The 19,705-nt window shown below is 41.7% G+C and overlaps 1 protein-coding gene across 4 annotated transcripts in view; it reads right to left on the reverse strand.

Moving 5' to 3' along the window:
• Positions 1–19,102, reverse strand: part of LOC131960517 (pleckstrin homology domain-containing family A member 5-like) — a 241,091-nt gene extending 221,989 nt beyond the window's left edge. For all 4 annotated transcript variants that reach the window (XM_059325753.1, XM_059325754.1, XM_059325755.1 and 1 more), the window contains exons 1-3: positions 18,975–19,102; positions 18,775–18,851; positions 17,930–17,987 (exon numbers count right to left, since the gene is read on the reverse strand). In XM_059325753.1, coding sequence (XP_059181736.1) covers positions 17,930–17,987; positions 18,775–18,851; positions 18,975–19,066 — 227 coding nt within the window. In that variant the 5' untranslated portion in view covers positions 19,067–19,102. The remainder of the gene's footprint in view (positions 1–17,929; positions 17,988–18,774; positions 18,852–18,974) is intronic.
• Between the last annotated feature and the right edge of the window lie 603 nt (positions 19,103–19,705).

A 19,705-nucleotide genomic window follows, 5' to 3' on the forward strand; every position in this document is an offset into this window, starting at 1 on the left:
ACTCAATGGAAACCCGCATATTGCTTTAATTGGGACTTTGTCATACAATCATACAAAATGGTACAGAACTACAGCCACTTTAAATTTGCACTCATTAAGTATGATAAAATTGACTGATTAATAATAAGAAATATTCAGTCAGGATCACTCGTATCATAGATTTTAACCTTTCATTGCAACAAATGGAAATACAGTTAGACTTGGCACTGATGGTTCCATTGCAGGATGCTCCCTGGATTGACCAAGCAGCTGTGCACATAGTATCCAGTGCTTGTTGTATACAAACGGAGGTCGCTAACTGAACACATCCTGCTGCAGCACATACATACTGTACTGGTAAAGAGCTAACTGTGTAGCCTATTAGCACTGTGCTACTGCACAGCACTTCTGCTGCTATGTTGCATGTCACTATCGTATCCTCCCACTATCCTCCCACCTTGTTCCGCGATGCCGGACTGCACTATGAAAGGGCACGAATATCACGCCTTCGCGGGATCACTATGAACGCCCCAAGGGCCCCCGCGACCCGGCCCCGGATAAGCGGAAGAAAATGGATGGATGGATGGATGGATTTTGAAACAAGATATCCATAAAAGCAAAAAGCAATGCCCACTCCTTTAAAACAAGAAGGTATCACAATGCAAAGCTCTGCCAACAGTCAACTATTCTGCAATTCACGCTTCAATTTCAAGTTCAACTGATAATTATTCCCCAAGGAATTAGAATCATGCCGTACTCTCCATTAGTTTCACACTTAGAGTGCCAATCAATAATAGTTTAATGGTAGACCTTCTGGATCACCACCAAAATCTTCTTGACTTTTCTTTTGCTCAAGGGCAATCAGTACAGCACATTTAAGGAAATATCCTTTTTGAGATATCTTACACACAAACAATCTCATTAATACACATTAATACAATGTTATTTGCCTTGAAAAAGTATATTACTGCCTATATAAATACATGTTTTTTTTTAAAGAGCTTCAGTTGTGCTCATTATCTTAACTTGACATTCATATTGCAGGGAAACTATTTTGTTACTTTCTTCTTCTCTGGCCATTCTGACGTCTGGCATCAACAACGCATTTTGTCTCGCTGGATATTTTCTCTTTTTGGGACCATTCTCTGTAAAGCCTAGAGATGGTTGCTTGTTTGTTCAGTTTGTGAAATACTCAGACCAGCCCGTCTGGCACCAACAACCATGCCACGTTCAGAGTCATTTAAATCTTCTTACTTCCCCATTCTGATGCTGGTTTGAACTTCAGCAGCTCGTCTTCACCATGTCTACATGCCTAAATGCATTGAGTTGCTGCCATGTGATTGGCTGATTAAATATATGTGTTAATGGACAGCTGAACAGGTATACCTAATAAAGTGGCCGGTGAGTGTATCTTTTGCTATTCCCAATTTAGAAAGGATGGTTGAATTGAGGAAATGACCAGTACCTTCATTCTGACAGTAAAATGACTCTATCCCTGTTAGGGGTGATCCTGATGATAAAGGTGAGCCAACCAACACAGACCAAGCTGTTTGGGGTAAATTTTGTTGTTTTATTTTAATGGACTTCCTTCAAAGAACAGCACTGAGCTGTGTCACTGTTCGCTGGAACATCGCAACAGCAGCAGGGTGTTAACACATAAACACAAATCACAATATTGTAGAATATTCACGTTGTATTCCTCTGTTCTCCTGCAGTTGGCCAGCTTCCCCTCATGGGGCTTAAGATAATCTAAAGGCAGGATTCACTGTTCTCACATAACTGATCTCGGAATTGAATTTTGAGCTGGATTTAACTGAGAAAGATCCAAAAACACAACCACAAACTAGGGCTGGGCGATATGGACCCAAAGTTATATCCCGAAATATTTAGACTGAATATTGTTATACGATATACATATCCCGATATTTTTATCGCAAAGTGAGAGCAAATGTTCTGTCAAAGTCATAACCAAATATGACATGTCAGTTGAACCCGTTTATAGGTAGTTATAAGGAAATTTAAATACTGTATAACAGTAGTACATTTTTTTCCAAAAATCAAAGCTCCATAAAGTGCACATTTAAATAAAAACAATCTTAAATAAAAATAGCCTATGAAATAAAATAGGCCAATCTTTTTCTAAAATAAATATATTTATGAGAAAAGAATAATAAACATTACAAAATAACGAAATATGACAACCCTAGTAAGAGCAGCATTTATATATAACAGAAAGAAAAAAAACTAAAATATATCAATATATTTTTATATCGATATATCGCCCAGCCCTACCACAAACTGCAAGTTATATGTGGAGAATGAATATACTCAAATTCTTTGAGAGAGTGAGAGAGTGTGTGTGTGTCTGTGTCTGTGTCTGTGTGTGTCTGTGTGTGTGTGTGTGTGTGTGTGTGTGTGTTTAAAATTGTACAGGAAACTATTCAGGGGTAGATCTGATCTGCCCCACCCAGCCAACGACCCACTTAGCAACTCTTTGTCCCCAAAAAAAACAAAAAAAACACTGCACTCATGATATTGCAGAGCAAGTATTAACTGTGGAAAGTGTGCCTGAGCACACACACACAAACACTTGCACAGCATAAGGAGACTTAAAAAAATCACAAAACAAAAAAAAACTTGCAGAGCATATGGTTTTAGGAAACTGCAGACTGCCTTGTGGACAGCTTAACCCTGACCTCATTCAAACCTTACCTCTAACAAGAACCCCATAGCATTTCAATGGATGACTTGCGTCTTACTGCTACAGAGAACATCATGGTGTCATGTGAAACTAGAAAACCAGCAGCTTTCTGAAGCTACATTTTATTTCAAAATGGCTCAGCTGGTAGAGTGGGTTGCCCCCCAACCGAAGGGTTGGTGGTTCGATCCCTGACCGTCACAGCCAGTCGAAGTATCCTTGAGGAAGATACTGGACCCCAAATTGCTCCTGATGCTGCGTTCATCAGTGTGTGAATGAATTCCCAATGGTGGCAGGTGGCACCGTTTAGGGTATCCTCTGCCACCAGTATGAATGTGTGTGAACGGGTGAATGAGCGCAGTCTGTAGTGTAAAGCGATTTGAGTGGTTGCAAATCGACTAGAAAATCGCTATACAAGTGCAGGTCCATTTACCATTTACCATTACCAACTGCCAACAATGACATTATGCAAGGTAGGAACTTCTGCTCCCCATCCGGAAGAGTTGACGCTTGGACATTTTTTCTGCCAACAGCTGTAATCAACCAACTGGGAGAGATAACACCGGGACATACTCTCTGCAGACAGCTGTGGCCATTGATAGGGGGTGGTGAGACTGGTCAAGGTTAGCTGGAGCCAGTCAGATGCAGAGTACAACAGGTGATGAACATCTTTTTTTTTTAATTCACCAACATTCGGTGGATTGGATCTAGCATCTACCAACTGCTGTAGACTGTACTGGTTGTACGATGTTGTGTGCATCGTCATGGACACACGCAGCTATTTCCCGAAGTCTCCCTTACAGTAGCGGCAATGTTTTCAGCTGTGTGAGTGCCTGGCAACAAGTGTACATTGTGCCTGTATGACGTGAGCTCTTAAACTACTGTGGTCACAACATCACCCCATGAGATGTTTTTACTGATGGTATTTATCTTTAAAAATCAGTCAGTTGAAAAGTTATTTATCAAAACACATCCATTCCTCTTATTTGTATTCTGTCCTTGTTTCCTGTGAGTCAATGTGTCCCTGCATACTGCTGGGCTCTACACACCTGCCATACCTTGTGCAAGTGCAGTTGCAAGTAAATGTATATTGTAAACTAGTGTGTAAATGTGACCTCACTGTGGGAACTGAGATGCAGGCACACACACACAGACCATACCAAAATATTTCTGCAGTGTTAAATTGAGTTTAACACACACTTCACACTGCCTGTGCAGCACCAATCAGCACACAGACACAGTTACCATGGGAACCATTTATAAGACTACTATGATGACTGTCCCTTTTAACAGTGTCATGATACCTGCACCAAAAGTGATCCTCTTACCAGATACCAGATGCCCGAACCACCTCAGCTGGCTCATTTCTACGCAAAGGAGAAGCAGCTCTACTCCGAGCTCATAACCATAGGTAAGGGTTGGAACATAGATGGTCCAGTAAATCGAGAGCTTTGCCTTTTCGCTCAGCTCTTTCTTCACCAGAGTGAAGCCACACCAAACTGCCTGTCCATCTCCATCCCAGGTCCGGCTCCAGGAGGGGGCACCAGTTAACCCAGTGGTAAGCAACCTGTGGCTCCAGAGCCACATGTGGCTCTTCTGGCCATCTGCAGTGGCTCCCTGTGGCTGTGACCAAAACATATATACAAAACGAAACGGTTATTTGTTTACGTCAACACCATAACCTCTAAATTTAGCCAACTTCAAGTCTAGTTTTAAGTGTCCCTAGTTTCCCATTTGATTCCAAATTTCCTGAGATTTGTGTCAGTTCCTCATTTGCACTTTGGTTCTCACTGCTTTCTGACAAAATCATATTGATAAATGCTTATTATGACCTATTAGTAAAGCTGGTAGGTTAGTTTAGACTTAGTCGGCTGTTTCGTTGTCATTGTAAGGCTCGGAATAAGGTTTTCGGCTCCATTCCGACAGTTTTTCCCTTTTTTCGGCCAACAGTGGCTCTTTTGCCCATAAAGGTTGCCAACCCCTGAGTTAACCCAAGGTATACAGATTTTTCCATTTCCACTACATGCCGACTTGTTGCTCTCCTGCCAATGTTAGCTGCTCAGCAACATCCGTACCACCTCGGCTCGTGAAGCCAGGAGCAACATTTGTAAAGAGACCATGTAGTCCGCCACTGTTGTCATTAAACTTGCTGAGAGAGCAGAGACGTAAACTAATTAGATGAACTCCCAAAAGCTACAAATGTCTATGTAAAAGTCTGATTTTAAGACTAATCAGAAGACAGTCTTATTTTTATACATTCCTTTAATGACAGATGTTAGATTTTTCTGCATTTACAGCAGTCAGAGCTATTAATTCAAATCTAGTGACAGATAAGACTTCAGTCTCTCTGTTTGAAGAAACATCACTATGAAATGTAGCTGTAGCAAATCATCTGATGTTAAAATCATGTCAGAGAAGAAATGAGAAGTTTTGTTTTGAAACAAAATTGAACTGAGCCATGTTGGTTTTGAAGAAGCTGATTCTTCAGGACATAATGACGTGGCTCTCGAGCCTGTGGAAAAGCAAACAGGTTCTGAGACAGCTCACAAGTTGAACCAACTGCGAACCTGCACCAGCCCAGCAAAACTAGCTTCATGTTGGTTGAAAAAAGGTGCATGGCGGAGAATACCTGCTTAGGTGGTGAGTGACCAGGCTCTGGTCTGGCTCTCCCTCTTCTCTTAAGTTACTAATTACATTTTTTATACCGCTTAAATGATAGAAGTAAATGGTAAATGGACCTGCACTTATATAGCGCTTTTGTAGTCGCTTTGCGACCACTCAAAGCGCTTTACACTACAGACTGCGCTCATTCACCCTTTCACACACACATTCATACTGGTGGCAGAGGCTACCCTAAACGGTGCCACCTGCCACCATTGGGAAGTCATTCACACACCGAAGCAGCATCGGGAGAAATTTGGGGTTCAGTATCTTGCTCAAGGATACTTCGACATGTAGGCGGCAACGGTCAGGGATCGAACCACCAACCCTTCGGTTGGGGGCAACCCACTCTACCTACTGAGCCACAGCCGAAGTAATCGGTCTACATTCCATTTGTCACTTAATGGTTAAATGGTCAATTATTAACATCCCTAATGGAAATGAATTACAATAGCTTATCATATTTCTCCCTTTTTCCCTGATGGTCTTAACAAGTTGCTTCTTACGAATCTCGAAGAGGGACTAAATCGCCACCAAATTTAGCAAGAAAGTGGCAACAGTGCAGCAACAGTATTAAAGTGCCTCTGACCTACAGCAGATGAGCAGCGAGCTGCAGAGAGATCATAAGATTACTTCTTTCTAATACAATATGTTCTGTCATGCTTGCATTTACACCTACAGGAAATTTGGAGTCACATATTTAACCTAAACTGCATCTCTTTGGACTGTGGGAGGTAGCCGGAAGAGGAGCTGCAAGCTGTGCAAGCTGGATTCAAACCCCGTCCTGCTATGAGGCGAAAGTGCTAACCACTACAGCTCCTTGTAGCCCAGATTTTCTGTCCAATAATCCAATAATGGTTGAAAAAATCCTGAGATCCCATTTACATGTGTGTCCTCTCACAGTGAAGATGTGTAAATTAAAAAATAATTTTCTGTGTCGCCTGTTGGAACAAGTTATAAATGAACCGTTTATGGAAAATAAACTTAAGTTGGCACGATTACTTCTGATAAGTGCTTTCACATATTCCCTTCATTAATGCTTGGACACACACCAACACACTTCCACGCGTGCCCACATGAAGAGCTTTCGAAGAGCCGTTTTCTGGTGGGCAGGAAGCAACAAGGCTACGTTCATGTTACTAAGTGTTTATTTTGTGATGTTCCCAAAGCACTGAGCAGGTGGGAAGCTAAACCACACACACACACACACACACACACAAACACACAGAACAGAAGGAGAAGGACATGTACACACACTGAAAATGGAAGAGAGAAATAGGCAAAGGCAGACTCCTCTCTTTTCAGTGTCACCTCCAGGTTTCATTGTATTCTTCTGTCCTTTTCATCCATCTGTGTGTCAGCAGAGGCTCTGCTCTCCTCCTCTTTCATCTCTGCCTGCTTCAAGCTAAATGAGAATTCCACAAAGCAGGCATGTTTGTTAAATGTCCCACTACAGAGGTCAAAGGTCAGCTGCATGTTACTCTCACTCCCATTATGTCTCCTCTCCTCACTTAAGCTATATGGAATACTTTAATCCAAGATGCACTGTTACATCACTTGTGCATAACTTTATCCACCTGTTATCACACACAGTGTATGGTAAGGTAAGAAGGCCACTAGATTAGGTACACCTTGCTAGTACCAGGTTGGACCTGGACGTGTTGCCTGCAGAACTGCCTTAATTATTCGTGGCATAGATTCAACAAAGTGCTGGAAACCAGGAGATCCACAGAGATTTTGGTCCATATTGACACGATAGCATCACACAGTTGCACATGATGGAACATCCCGTTCCACCACATCCCAAAGTTGCTCTCCTGGATTGAGATCTGGTGACTGTAGAGGCCATTGGTGTACAGTGAACTCAGTTTCATGTTCAAGAAACCAGTTTGAGATTATTTTATCTTAGTGACATGACTTTAATGCTCAGTTGGTACTAAGGGGCCCAAAGTGTGGCAATAAAATATCCCCCACACCATTACTACACCACCACTCCCACCAGTCTGAACTGTCAATATAAGGCAGGATGGATCCATGCTTTCAGGTTGTTTATGCCAAATTTTGACCCAACCATCTGAAAGTTTCAGCAGTAATCAAGACTCATTAGTCCAGGCAACTTTTTCCCAATTATTTATTGTCCAATTTTGGTGAGCCTGTGCGAATAGTAGCCCCAGTTTCCTGTTGTTAGCTGACAGGAGTGGCGCCAAGTGAGGTCTTCTGCTGCTGTAGCCTATCTGCTTCAAGGTTGGATGTGTTGTCCAGAAATCTGACTTCACACTCAATGCAGCACATCAGTATGTCAGTGGAGCAGAAGGCCGGATAGCAAGCCAGTATAGTCAGTTTCATTGATGACGGTTGTGCGGTGGTTATGGGGTTTTTTATTGTTTTTTTTAACTTGCTTGTTACAAAGTCATCACCGCAGTGACGTTGGTCTGAGTTTGTCCGAAAGATGACTCCGTTTTATTTTTTTCTGCAGGCCGCTGCGTTTTTTACCGCCATCCCATTGGGCACCAATCACCACAGACTAGACACACTACCCATACTCAAGTGAATGGGATTACTTGTCTTTCTGTGGCACCGCCAGATCTGGTGTGAAGCTGTGTAGTGTAGTGTTGCAGCTGGGCAGCAATACACCACTGCAGTGTCTAGTCTGCTGTAAGGACAGTGTGGCAGCAGCTGGCCCGTGAACAGTCTGCATATGTGTTCAACATAGCCTGCCTGTCAGACTGCCCATCTGACTAACTATCCGAGATCTCAGTAGTCATGATCGCTAAGCCCACTTTAGTCAGTGTCAATAGTAAACAGATTAATGATTAAGCTAAGATAAACCTTCATTATTCCCATGAATAATTGCATAAAGATAGAGAATATGGTAAATGGACTGCCCTTATACAGAGCTTTTATCCAAAGCGCTTTACACTACACTACACACTCATTCACCCATTCACACACACATTTATACTGGCCGAGGCTTTCCTACATGGTGCCACCTGCCACCATTAGAAATGTATTCACACACACAGATGAACGCAGCATCGGGAGCTATTTGGGGTTCAGTATCTTGCTCAAGGATACTTTGACATGTAGGCTGCCATGGTCAGGGATCAAACCACCAACCTTCCAATCAGTGGGCGACCCCTCTACCAAATGAGTTGGTAGAGTAATATCAATAAAAATTAAAAGTATTATTATAGTAGATGGTAAGTTATATATTAAAGTTGAAATGTATTGTGAGATAATAAAATATGAAATCAAATATTCAGCGTAGTCCACACCTTTTGTTAAACTCTGCCCAGGGTGGAAACTTCCAGAAACTCTGTTTTCAGTGTTAACTGGTAGGATAGGGAAAACAGAGTTTGTGTCTTCTATCATCAGACTGTGTGCTGTTACTGGTGAAAGTGACAAAACAGCGCTGGTTCTCACCTGTCAGAGGATTTTTGAGTTGTTTATTCAGAAAGGGACAGGTACTCCTTCACTATTCTGGGGAACAGAGGCGTCAGAATGCGCTACAGAGTGATCCAGATAGCAATCCAACAATAACTTTTTTCCAGGCTTCTGATTGGCCAACATCTTCTTCTTTAGGTGATTGTCCAAGAAAAGAGTTCACTCGGACATTATGAACACATTCTCATAGTGTCATTGAGAAACTTCATGTTTCCACAGACCAATTTCACTTAAAAATAGTTGCAGGGTCACTTAGACAATATTCAACAATATTTAACATTCCATTGTGGAATTTCAAAATTAAAGCCTTCTGAAATGACACATTCAGGCTGAGTTCCCTGCTATCATCATTCACAACAAAGGGTTAAATCAAAACAAAAAGAAAATATAGAGATATGTGATGAATATTTTAGCATAGCCTACACATATTGATATATTATTGATAAGCCATATCAACAAGCCCTTGTGCGAATAAGCAAACACTAGAGTGTTTGTTTGTTTTTTCGACAATAAATCCTATGGGACCTCACGTCCATAGCAAATCATTCCAAAAATCAGTCCAAGCAGCGGCCCATGCACTGAACTAATATTGTCTGTCATTGAATAAAATCCTGTGATCACACATGTGATCATGTGATCCAGCAAAGAGCCTTCTAGACATCCTGATCCTGCTGAGGAGCGCTGGCTGAGCCCACAGCGGAACAGACGACCTCACACTGTTCGACATGTTCCTACGTTTATACCATTTATACAGTTTAAAGCAGTTTACAATATCAATAACTACATCATTATGAAATAAATACAGTTCTTTTCATAACTGAATTTAACCAGGCTCATGCACCAACTGATTCAGAGGCAAGGTCTGGTAAAGGCTTCTGCTCAGTGAAGCAGGGAGCAAACATCACACACACACACACACACACACACACACACACACACAGGAGAGAGATGTCAAAAAAGAAGTGGCACAGAGATTTCTCCTGGGATTTGGGACTTGAGAGGAGAGGTGGGCAGGATCGCTCCCACTGAGCAGAAAGAGTCTCTACACAAATGCGCGCACACATGCGCACGCGCACACACACACACACACACACACACACACACAGTTCCAATAGAAAAGGAATGTACACACAGGCCTACTCTCACAGGAAATGAGTCTATTATTTGAACGATGTGGGCAACAAACAGCTAGTTATTGACCAAAAGTTACACTAAGCATAACTAAGCTAATGGCCCTTACTGTACAAAAAAAAAATGCCAACAAATTACTTTTACTACAGCACTGCAGAGAGCTGGGGCCTTGTGAGACACAGAGGAAGAGATATTCTGACTTTAGGGCTCTGGTGAAACACAGCGTTAGGCCCCAGTCCCCAGTTTCCCATGAAAACATTCTCTTGCAAATTTGTAGCCTCCAAGCTCAAGATGAGTTAGTCAAGTGATGTCACTTTTTTAAGACTTGACAGACTTTGAAATAAAAAGCAGAAAATATGCACACACTGGACCCTACCAGGTCTTCACTAGGCTGTCAAGTGAGTGTCAGTCTTAATCCAGGGTATAGTGGCTCTTAATCCGTTATCCTGCTCCTGGCCTGAATATAGTATTGGATGTGACCTGCACACAATGACCAAATCTCAAACAAAATGTGTACAAACTGCCATGACAATTCATGCAGCACCTTCTAGGGCTCTATGCAGAGAGAAAGAGAAAGCTGAGAGAGACTGAAACAAGAGAGCAACACACAGTTGTCAACAAGGAACGGAAATGCTTCTGCAGATATACATACTGGACAAACCTGACTAAATGAATAGACAGCTTCTATGCAGAGGACTGGGCCTCACTGAATGGTATGTCACTGTGTATATACTGAGCCAGGTTTTCATGCAGCTTGACAGCAACTTTAGCAATATTTGCTGTAACACATCCAACACTATGCATCCATAACATTTACCAATTCTGTATTTTGTCACTTTCATCTACTGCTACTGCAACAATAGCTGCAGCAGTGTACATGCTAGGCCTTGCAGACAGAACTGAGGGCGCATCCTGTGATGCATCAGTATCATCTTTCAAGTTTAACAAACCAATGCTAGTTCCTTCTCAGGGAGAAATATCGAACAAATTAAACTTTTTTTCATTCCATTTGTGAGCAACAGTAGCATGCACCAATCCAAAGTACATTATACCAAGAATATAGCACAAATCAGCATACTGGGTCTACAGTTTTTACATACATTTTCTTTGAAGAAAAGGGGGAAGGGATGAAATGTGACAGTCACATGTTAATCATTTCCATATTTTGTAGTGATTTTGAGGCCATTCTTTGTTATGTAGCTGACGTGGACAGCACAAGATGCAACCACAACAGCTGAGTGATAAAACTTATGTGGAAGTTGCAGTTCCTCCAATACCACAATATCTCCACAATAACCTGACTACATGGAAATCAATGGGAAAACCCCCAGTGTGCAATCTTGGAATCCTTCGTATAAGAGTTCAATCTGCAGCATGGAAAGTCACCAAATATATGCTAATAACTGAGCCAAAGCATGAACATGCACTGAGTACATGTGTGCCAAAGGGAAATGAGAAAAATAGTAGGAATGACTAAATCTATGAATTTAAGTTGTTTTACACTAGCAACACACTGTTTGACAGCACAGAACGCCCCATCAACATTGTTCTCATATGTCTGAACACTGACTCTCCTCCATACAGATCTTTACTATGTGTACTGGCATAAACCTTTACCAGCTTTATGTATTTATGTATGTAAAGCAACACTCACATGCAAACTAAAGGCTTTCAAAAAACTTTTAAAATGCTATAGGAGAAGCCAATCCAAAAAGCCTATGGTTCCTCACCTTCTGTAAAAAAAAAAACAAAGGAAACATAACTGTCAACTGTTAATTTCTCTGTTAAGTGACTGGTTTCCCAATAAACATATTTTGAAATAAAAAAAAAAAAAACCTAGGGTTCAAAAATGCTTTTTAACTTTAAAATTTAGGGCTGGGTGATATGGACCAAAAGTCATATCCAGATATATTTAGGCTGAATAGTAATATATACGATATATATCCCGATATTTTTTTCGCAAAGTGAGAGCAAATGTTCAGTCAAAGTCAAAGCCAAATATGACATCACATGTCACAAGTAGTTTTACTGAAACCGTTCAATTAAGTGAACATAAATACTGTATAACAACAGGAGTACCTTTTTTTTAATCAAAGCTCCATAAAGTGCACATTTAAATGCACAAAAAATATCTTAAATTCAAATAGCCTATGAAAAAAAATTGGCCAATTGTTTTTCTGAAATAAACATATTTATATGAGAAAAGAATAGCAAACATTACAAAAGAACTAAATATGACAAACCCTAGTAAGGGCAGCATTTATATATAAAGAAGGAAAAAATTGAACTATATCGATATATGCGATATGGTCTAATTCCATATCACATTAAAAATATATCTATATATCTTTTATATCGATATATCGCCCAGCTCTAGGCTAAGTGCTATTGTTCCATTAAGAAGATATTGAGGCTTAAGAAGGACTAGGTTTAGGAGGATGTTTGCCTTGATTGACAGGTGTTTTAGCCTATCACACAGGTCCACCAACATGGAGTGGTGAAAACAGTTCATGCATATCCTTTTGAAACATTCTGCCCATTTAGACCAACAATAAATTTGGGTTTGGAATCTGAAAAATTGGTTCTCGGCTACAACTGAAAAATAGCTTTAACAGATTTTCCCTGAACTGAAGTGCAAACGGTCACAACATCAGTGAGTGTGTCATATTTGAAAAGTTGGAAAGAGAGCATGGAGAAGGCAAAAATGGACAGTCAAATGTGAAATCATCAGAAAAAGGAGCATGCAGTGGCCTCATTAATAGTTGGTCTATGCTTGCTCACAGGGAATCTATAGAAACTGCCAATCTTGCTACTACTGTTCCTTTCTGTTGTGGATCGTGCAGCGCCCTCTGTTGACGACACTTGATTGCAATGGTTGTGCTTGTTCAAAAGCGGCGAAGACGCGGGCGCTAAGATTCCTGCACAAAACTGGATCCAGAACCACAGCTGGTTTGGTTGAAAACAAGTCTTTTTGGCTTTTGCTCTTTTTGCTAATGCAGCAGTGAACAGTAAACCCCCGATGGGTGCCATCAGTTACTTGATGTTTTCCGACAGTCAGTGGAACAACCAGACAGGAAACATGCTGTACACAGGTTTTCATTTCACTGAGAGTCATGCTGTGCCTTGTTCACCTGAACGAAAATGAAATATATTCTTTAATTACAAATGGGAATATCCCATGTTTCATTCCAAGTCAAAACCTTTTTTGACTTGCCATCGCTGAGTGCAGGAGCAATTAATTAGCCATGCAGAGCATAACACTTTGGCAAGGTTTCAAAATCTGGGCAATCAAAGAAAAGTGTTCTGAAAGGCATTTGGGAGACATTGCAGCAGCCCATACACAGTGAAACATGTAACAACCCAAGTGAAAATGTGGCCCAGTCCTTCAGGTTTCAGTTCTCCCTGAATCAACACTGGTTAAGACTGTAGACTCAGTAGTCACGAAGCAGAAACAAAAGGCCAGTAATATCACTTCCTCATATTCTACTGGAGTTTTGCACACTCTGAAAACACAATTGCGCCAATATTGAATCAGTGTGATTTCAAACCAAATGCTTAGTCTAAAAAGCTGCAAAGTCATGACATTTCAGCTGTGTCCCTAGTTGGCCTTACTATGGCAAACCAACATGTCGGCTACTCATGTTTAGAGGAATCCTTACTAGTTTTACAATGAAAATGAGAATATGACACACGATGTTGGAGACTGTGTGGGGAAGATAAGGCCAATAATTTTCATATCTTTTGGGGATGCCCTGGTATTATACCTTATTGGCAGGATTTAAAGAAGAGTATGGAAAAAATTCTGAAAGTGCAACTCCCACTTACATTTGAAGTTTTATTTTTGGGAAAAGAGAACCAGGAGATTACAAGGTCAGGAGAAAAATACATATTTCGAATAATGTTGGTGGCGGCTAAAAAGGCCATCACCAGAAAATGGCTAAAAACAGATGCACCAAAAATAGAGGATTGGGTAGAGGTAATGCTGGATATATATAGAATGGAGAAGCTGACTTTCTCAACTAGACTAAAAACAGATACTTTTATTATATACTGGAAAAACTGGGATGATTTTGTGTCTCCATTGAGAGCAGACTTTATACAGTAAGGGTACTGTATATTGTAGATTATTGACCCCCTTGGTTTGGGCTACAAACTTGTTCATTGTTCATATGTTTATTTGATATGTTTACCCTCCAACGGGAGAAAAAGGGACAATGCAAGAGAGGTATGAAAATAAGGAGAGTAGTGGAAAAAGGTTTCATTTTACTTCTACTGTAACTTTACTTGATAATTTGTGTCAAACTATGTCTCTGCTCCGTGGTGGAGAAGGATGTGAATATTCTACTACTGTTGGAAAATTGTACAGCACATGTAAAATGTCGATGGAATGTTGATATGTGGAATCAATACAAAAGATCATTTAAAAAAAAAGAAAATGAGGATATGAACCTATTCAAAATGAATCTTGAAGATCAAACAAATGCAGGAGCAGTGTGACCTCCACCCTGAGGTCCAGGGCTGAGCCTGGGGAGTGACCGGCTGTCAGCAGCCATTCAGAGGGCAGTAGTGTCCTTCAACACCATGAATGTAGAGGGAGCAGCGGGGCCAGGATTCCAATAATGGGCCGATAGAAAAGTGATCGAGAAAGAATTTGGAAGGAATTTAAAGGATTTGAAGAAGTGGTGATGATGCAGCGATGTTCACTCAATATGACACTAGACCCGATTGTTCAGAGTCAAATGCAGCTCATTGTATTTAAGACTGAGTGTTGCAGCATGAATTCTTAGCCTGCAGTCCAGTCTGAGTCAGCCAATACCAGAAAAACACCACTGGCCCTCTGTTCAGGTGCCCTGTTAATGCATTTTGTACCATCCAACAATGATGTGGTGGTTTATTTTTTCGAGACGCATTTTAGAGAAGCACTTACACTCTACCCTAGTGCTACCAAACCTTTATTTGTAATGTAACCCCCTATAATGAAGCAACGTCTTCTTGTGAACCATTTGGAGTTCTGCTCCCAGTTGGTCCAGACATGATATTGAATTTAGCTTGTGTGTTGGCTATTTTGTTGCAGGCTGTCCTCTTGTTCAAATGTTTTCCTAAGAAAAGTAATCCACTGGAATGTCTAAGTATCCCACAAAATTTTGTTCAGTGATAAAGCAATGTAATGCTAACTAGAATTACTGCCTTGCCGCTGTACGCCTCCACCATCCAGCCAAGTAGCAGTTTACATGCATGTCTGTTCAGACTCTAGAAATAAAGTGACAATGAAAGATGCCTCAAAGAAGCATTAAATTCTAAACATGGATGCTTCGCACACATGTTCAACCAAGCAACACAAAACTGTGACGACTAAAGATCTTCTACTTGAGTATCTGACTAAATGTCTTCCCTTCTGTTCCTGAGTTATGGCGTTGAATAATGGCCAGAAAGTGTTTTTGCTAAATATTACGATGTCACAGTGAAGTTGACCTTTTGGATAGGAAATAGCATAATTTCATCCTATTAGACATTTTATGTCAAATTTGTCATGATTAGCATATTAGCTCTTGGTCAAAAATTTATTTTGAAGTCACAGACCTTGATCTTTGACCTCCAAAATGTCAGTTAATCTGTCCCAGTGAACATTTGTTCCATATTTGAAAAAAATCCCTCCTGACATTACTGAAATCAACTTAATAAACCTACTTTTACAGCAATAACAATGTGTTAAAAGCAGTGATTGTGATTCCTAAAACCAGCAAACACAACGTAGTGCACAACAGCAGCCATCAAGTACCAGCAACGCATATCACGTTTTGTAGGATGTCATATGAATTCTCTGCATGTTTGATTGACGGATTGATTGAAATCTTTATTTCAAACATTTGTAATTAAGATCGTATGTATACAAACCAACAATAGCATATTGCACAACAAAACAGTCAATTCTGTTGATTACACCTTTTCTAAAGCCAAATTTAGGCACCTTTCAAGGTGCATTTTCAAGCCTTTTCAGCACTTTCCAGCTGTGGCAAACATCCAAAATTAAGCTGATAATTGGCGTCCTATATTACCAAAATCTGAAGCAAGTTTTAACACTTAATTCAAAATCCAAGTACTTTTTAAACCTTGAAAACACTTGAATTTTAATGTGCTTCCCCTTTGATTAGGGTATGGTAATTGTATTGATTGCAAACTTGTTGAGGGAATTTGCACCAGTGAAGTTAAATGCCAACTGAAATGTGTCCTGCATTATTATGCAATTATATCAATTAATTAGCCCATGTCTTGTAGAGGCCCTATGTTCTAGTTTTAATGCTTTTATTTTCATTAGATTTTGCCCATATATGTTACATAGTCCTCAGTAAAGTTATGTTGAATCAAACCACACTAAAAACCTGAAGCAAGGGGGGTATTATTACAAAAGAGTGTCTGTCATGAAGCTGTCATGGTCTAGGTCTACTGTTTATACACCACTTAATGGGAACTTGGGGGGAAAAGTGGTGTAGCAAGTACACTGAGGGCCATAATTTAATTTGTTAATCTTTTCCATGTCAGTTTAGACTGCTGAACACGATCTCATGGCTCCCTGCAGCACCTCTGATCTGTTCTGGCTGCATTCACACCTGCATTCACAGCTGTCCACTTGTCACATGTGACCACCAGCGACTCATTCAAGTGACTGTCTGTGTTTGCATGCAAGCACATGTGTAACTAACTATGCTTGTATATTTACATGTCCATGTGCATGCCTGCATACATGCAGAATATGTATGTGCACGCATTCTGCATGCATTCATACATACCAATGAGCAGCGGTTCAGGGCTATTTATAGAGTGGCTATATTAGCTCACTGTATGTGTCAGCTGCTGCTCTCAAAATGGCCACAGAAAGCAAGGGCAACAGCAGGAAAACTAGGTGGGAAAGTAGGTAGAACAAATGAAAGTACCTGCTCATAACCTCAGAAAGGGAGTGTAAATGTGTGTGTGTGTGTGTGTGTGTGTGCATGTGAGTGTGTGTGAAGGTTATGGGTGTGTGAAAGGCTGGGAGCTGCAGGGCCTATTAGCCGTCAAACAGGTCCACAAAATATACATGTACGCAAATGTGCCTATGGAGCTGGAGTTCCAATAGCCCTGGAGAGGTTGCACACATGCACACGCACACACATGTGTACACACGCCGAACACCAACAAGTAGAGCCTGTTCGGCACAGCAGCCTCTGAGTCACACTTGCATGTCAAACTTGCATCCCACTGACAGCAAAGACTTGTTCCCAAGCAAATCCCTCATCCCTCCATTGGAGAGTGTGTGTGTGTGTGTGTGTGTGTGTGTGTGTGTGTGTGTGTGTGTGTGTGGATGGGAAGAAAGACACTGCAACTGATAGGGGAGTCTCACCAGCAAACAGCAGAAAGAGAAAGTCGAGGCCATCTAGCTATCTATTCACACTGATTGTTGCTGTGTCTGTGTGTGTGTGTGTGTGTGTGTGTGTGTGTGTGTGTGTGTGTGTGTGTTAAAGGATGAGAAAACATATCTATGAATTCCTCCAGCAGGGCAGAGAGGCAGAGAGACAAAGAGACAGAGGGACAGACACAGAGAGACAGACAGACAGATAGACAGACAGACAGACACAGAGAGACAGAGAGACAGACACAGAGACACAAGAGAGACAGACACAGAGAGACAGACACAGACACAGAGAGATAAACAGACAGACAGACAGAGACAGATAGACAGACAGACACAGAGAGACAGAGACAGACAGAGACAGATAGACAGACACAGAGAGACAGACACAGAGGGACAGAGACAGAGGGACAGACACAGAGGGACAGAGAGACAGACACAGAGAGACAGACACAGAGAGACAGTGGTGGGCGGTGATGAGAGCTGAGGGAAATCTCTGTGCCTGCCGACCAAACAACGCAGCCCCTCACCGCCTGAGACGGCTACTCAAACTGCCTTGCTCTGTCTCTGCATCCATCAATCTCTTCCTTTCTCTCTCTTTTTTTCTACCACCACACATCCACACTCACTTGATGAAGCAGCGAGCTCCTTCGAATGTGTATCCTTCCTCCCATCCTGTTGGTAAATCTGGGAGGACAGTGGAGGGAAAAGAAAACACAAGACACTGAAACATAAGCAGCTATGCAGTGATATGATCAAACACACAAACACACACACACACGCACGCACGCACACCTGCACAGCAATGCAGTGTCTGGACCACAAATAGCTCGTTTGGCTTGTGCCATTTAACGGTATTCCGCGCCCCCTCCCCAGTAAGCAGAGCAGATATTGTGGGATTACTCAACGGCTGTGTGTCAGTATGTGCACTGCTCCAGCTGTGTGAATACACTGTTGATCTGCGTGGAACAATGCTTTCCCACCCGTCATCCCATTCCTGTCGCGGCAGATGTGTCTTTTATTTTGGAAAATCGGCTCTGCACTGACGCACTGCATTGTCCTTTCAGCAGCCTCGGTGCCTGTACGTGCTTACAAATGCTGTGTTTCACTGGGAAATATGTCAAATGTCACTGCAGGGAATCGACTCTGAAATCGGTTCACGCCTACGTGACGGAACTTTTAAAAAGTGTGTCGCAAAGTGTCCAGGTGGAGCGAGCAGGAGGGGAGGGGGGGACGCCGTGCGTAATGGTCCGCCAGAGGAGAGGCGAGCAGAGAGGGGAGCGGAGCACAGGAGGCTGTTGCTTTGCTGCAGAGAGAACAAATCTCCCCTCATCGTCTTCCACGGCTCCTCCGCAACTTGTCGCCCCTTTTTCTCCTCCGTGACGCGCGGAGAACCTTTCCCAGGTTCTGCGTGCGCGCGCGTGTACGTGTTTTCGCATGGATCGAAGAAAAAACAAATTATCTGATTGTTTACCTGGAGTTTTTCTGTGGCCCGTGATTACAGCTTCTCCAGTAACAGGATGCAACCAGGTTGTGCTCTTTGCTTCTTCGCTGTTGGTGGAAGAAAACGGGAGGAAAGGTGAACAGAGAACCCGAAAAAAGACAAACAGGAAAAATGCGTCGGAGAAATAAGCAGTGCGTATCCATAAATCCAAGTATCCGCGTCATATTTACTTGATGAAGAATATGCGTCCATCTCGAGTCACCCCATAACTCCAAGAAGAGGGAAGGCAGGAGAGCCAGTCCGGCTTAGGATCCGCCGCCATGTCTAGCTGAGAGCTCTACTGCTCTGGGTTACTACACACAGGGGCTGGAGTGCGCGGCGTCGTGCCAAGCGCGCGCACGCACAAGCACTCGCGCGCGCTTGTGAGAGACGGGAGCGCGCTTAAAGGATAAAGACACAAGTAATGATTTTCTGCCGGTTGAGGGCAGGCGGCGGGGTATTTCTGTAGCTGTGTGAAACACTGGCCCCAATGAACGTTTACTGTCTGTGTGACTCCTGCACGCGCTGCCACAAACACAATCAACCAATTACCTAATCGATTAATCAGCCAATCGTTATGTTGTAACAAACACATTTAAAGGTAATCAACAAACATACGGAATAAATGTCAAATATAAGTTATAAGCAGTGTTGGGGAAGCTAGTTTGAAATAAAAATAATTATAATAACTTTATTTATATAGCACCTTTTAAAAACAGCAGTTTATCACAACAAGAATGATGCCATAAGGCTAAAAACAACTCTTACATTAAAAAAAAAACAATAAGAGATAGAACACTTACACGACATTCTCAGATACACAGAAAATAAAAGGTAAAAGGAGTAAAAAAGTGAAGAAGTAAAAAGGAGTGATGAGATGGAAAGCATTAGCCTACATAAAAGCAAGTCTATAAAAGTGGGT

Source organism: Centropristis striata, chromosome 22, assembly GCF_030273125.1.
Source record: "Centropristis striata isolate RG_2023a ecotype Rhode Island chromosome 22, C.striata_1.0, whole genome shotgun sequence".
Taxonomy (NCBI): Eukaryota; Metazoa; Chordata; class Actinopteri; order Perciformes; family Serranidae; genus Centropristis; species Centropristis striata.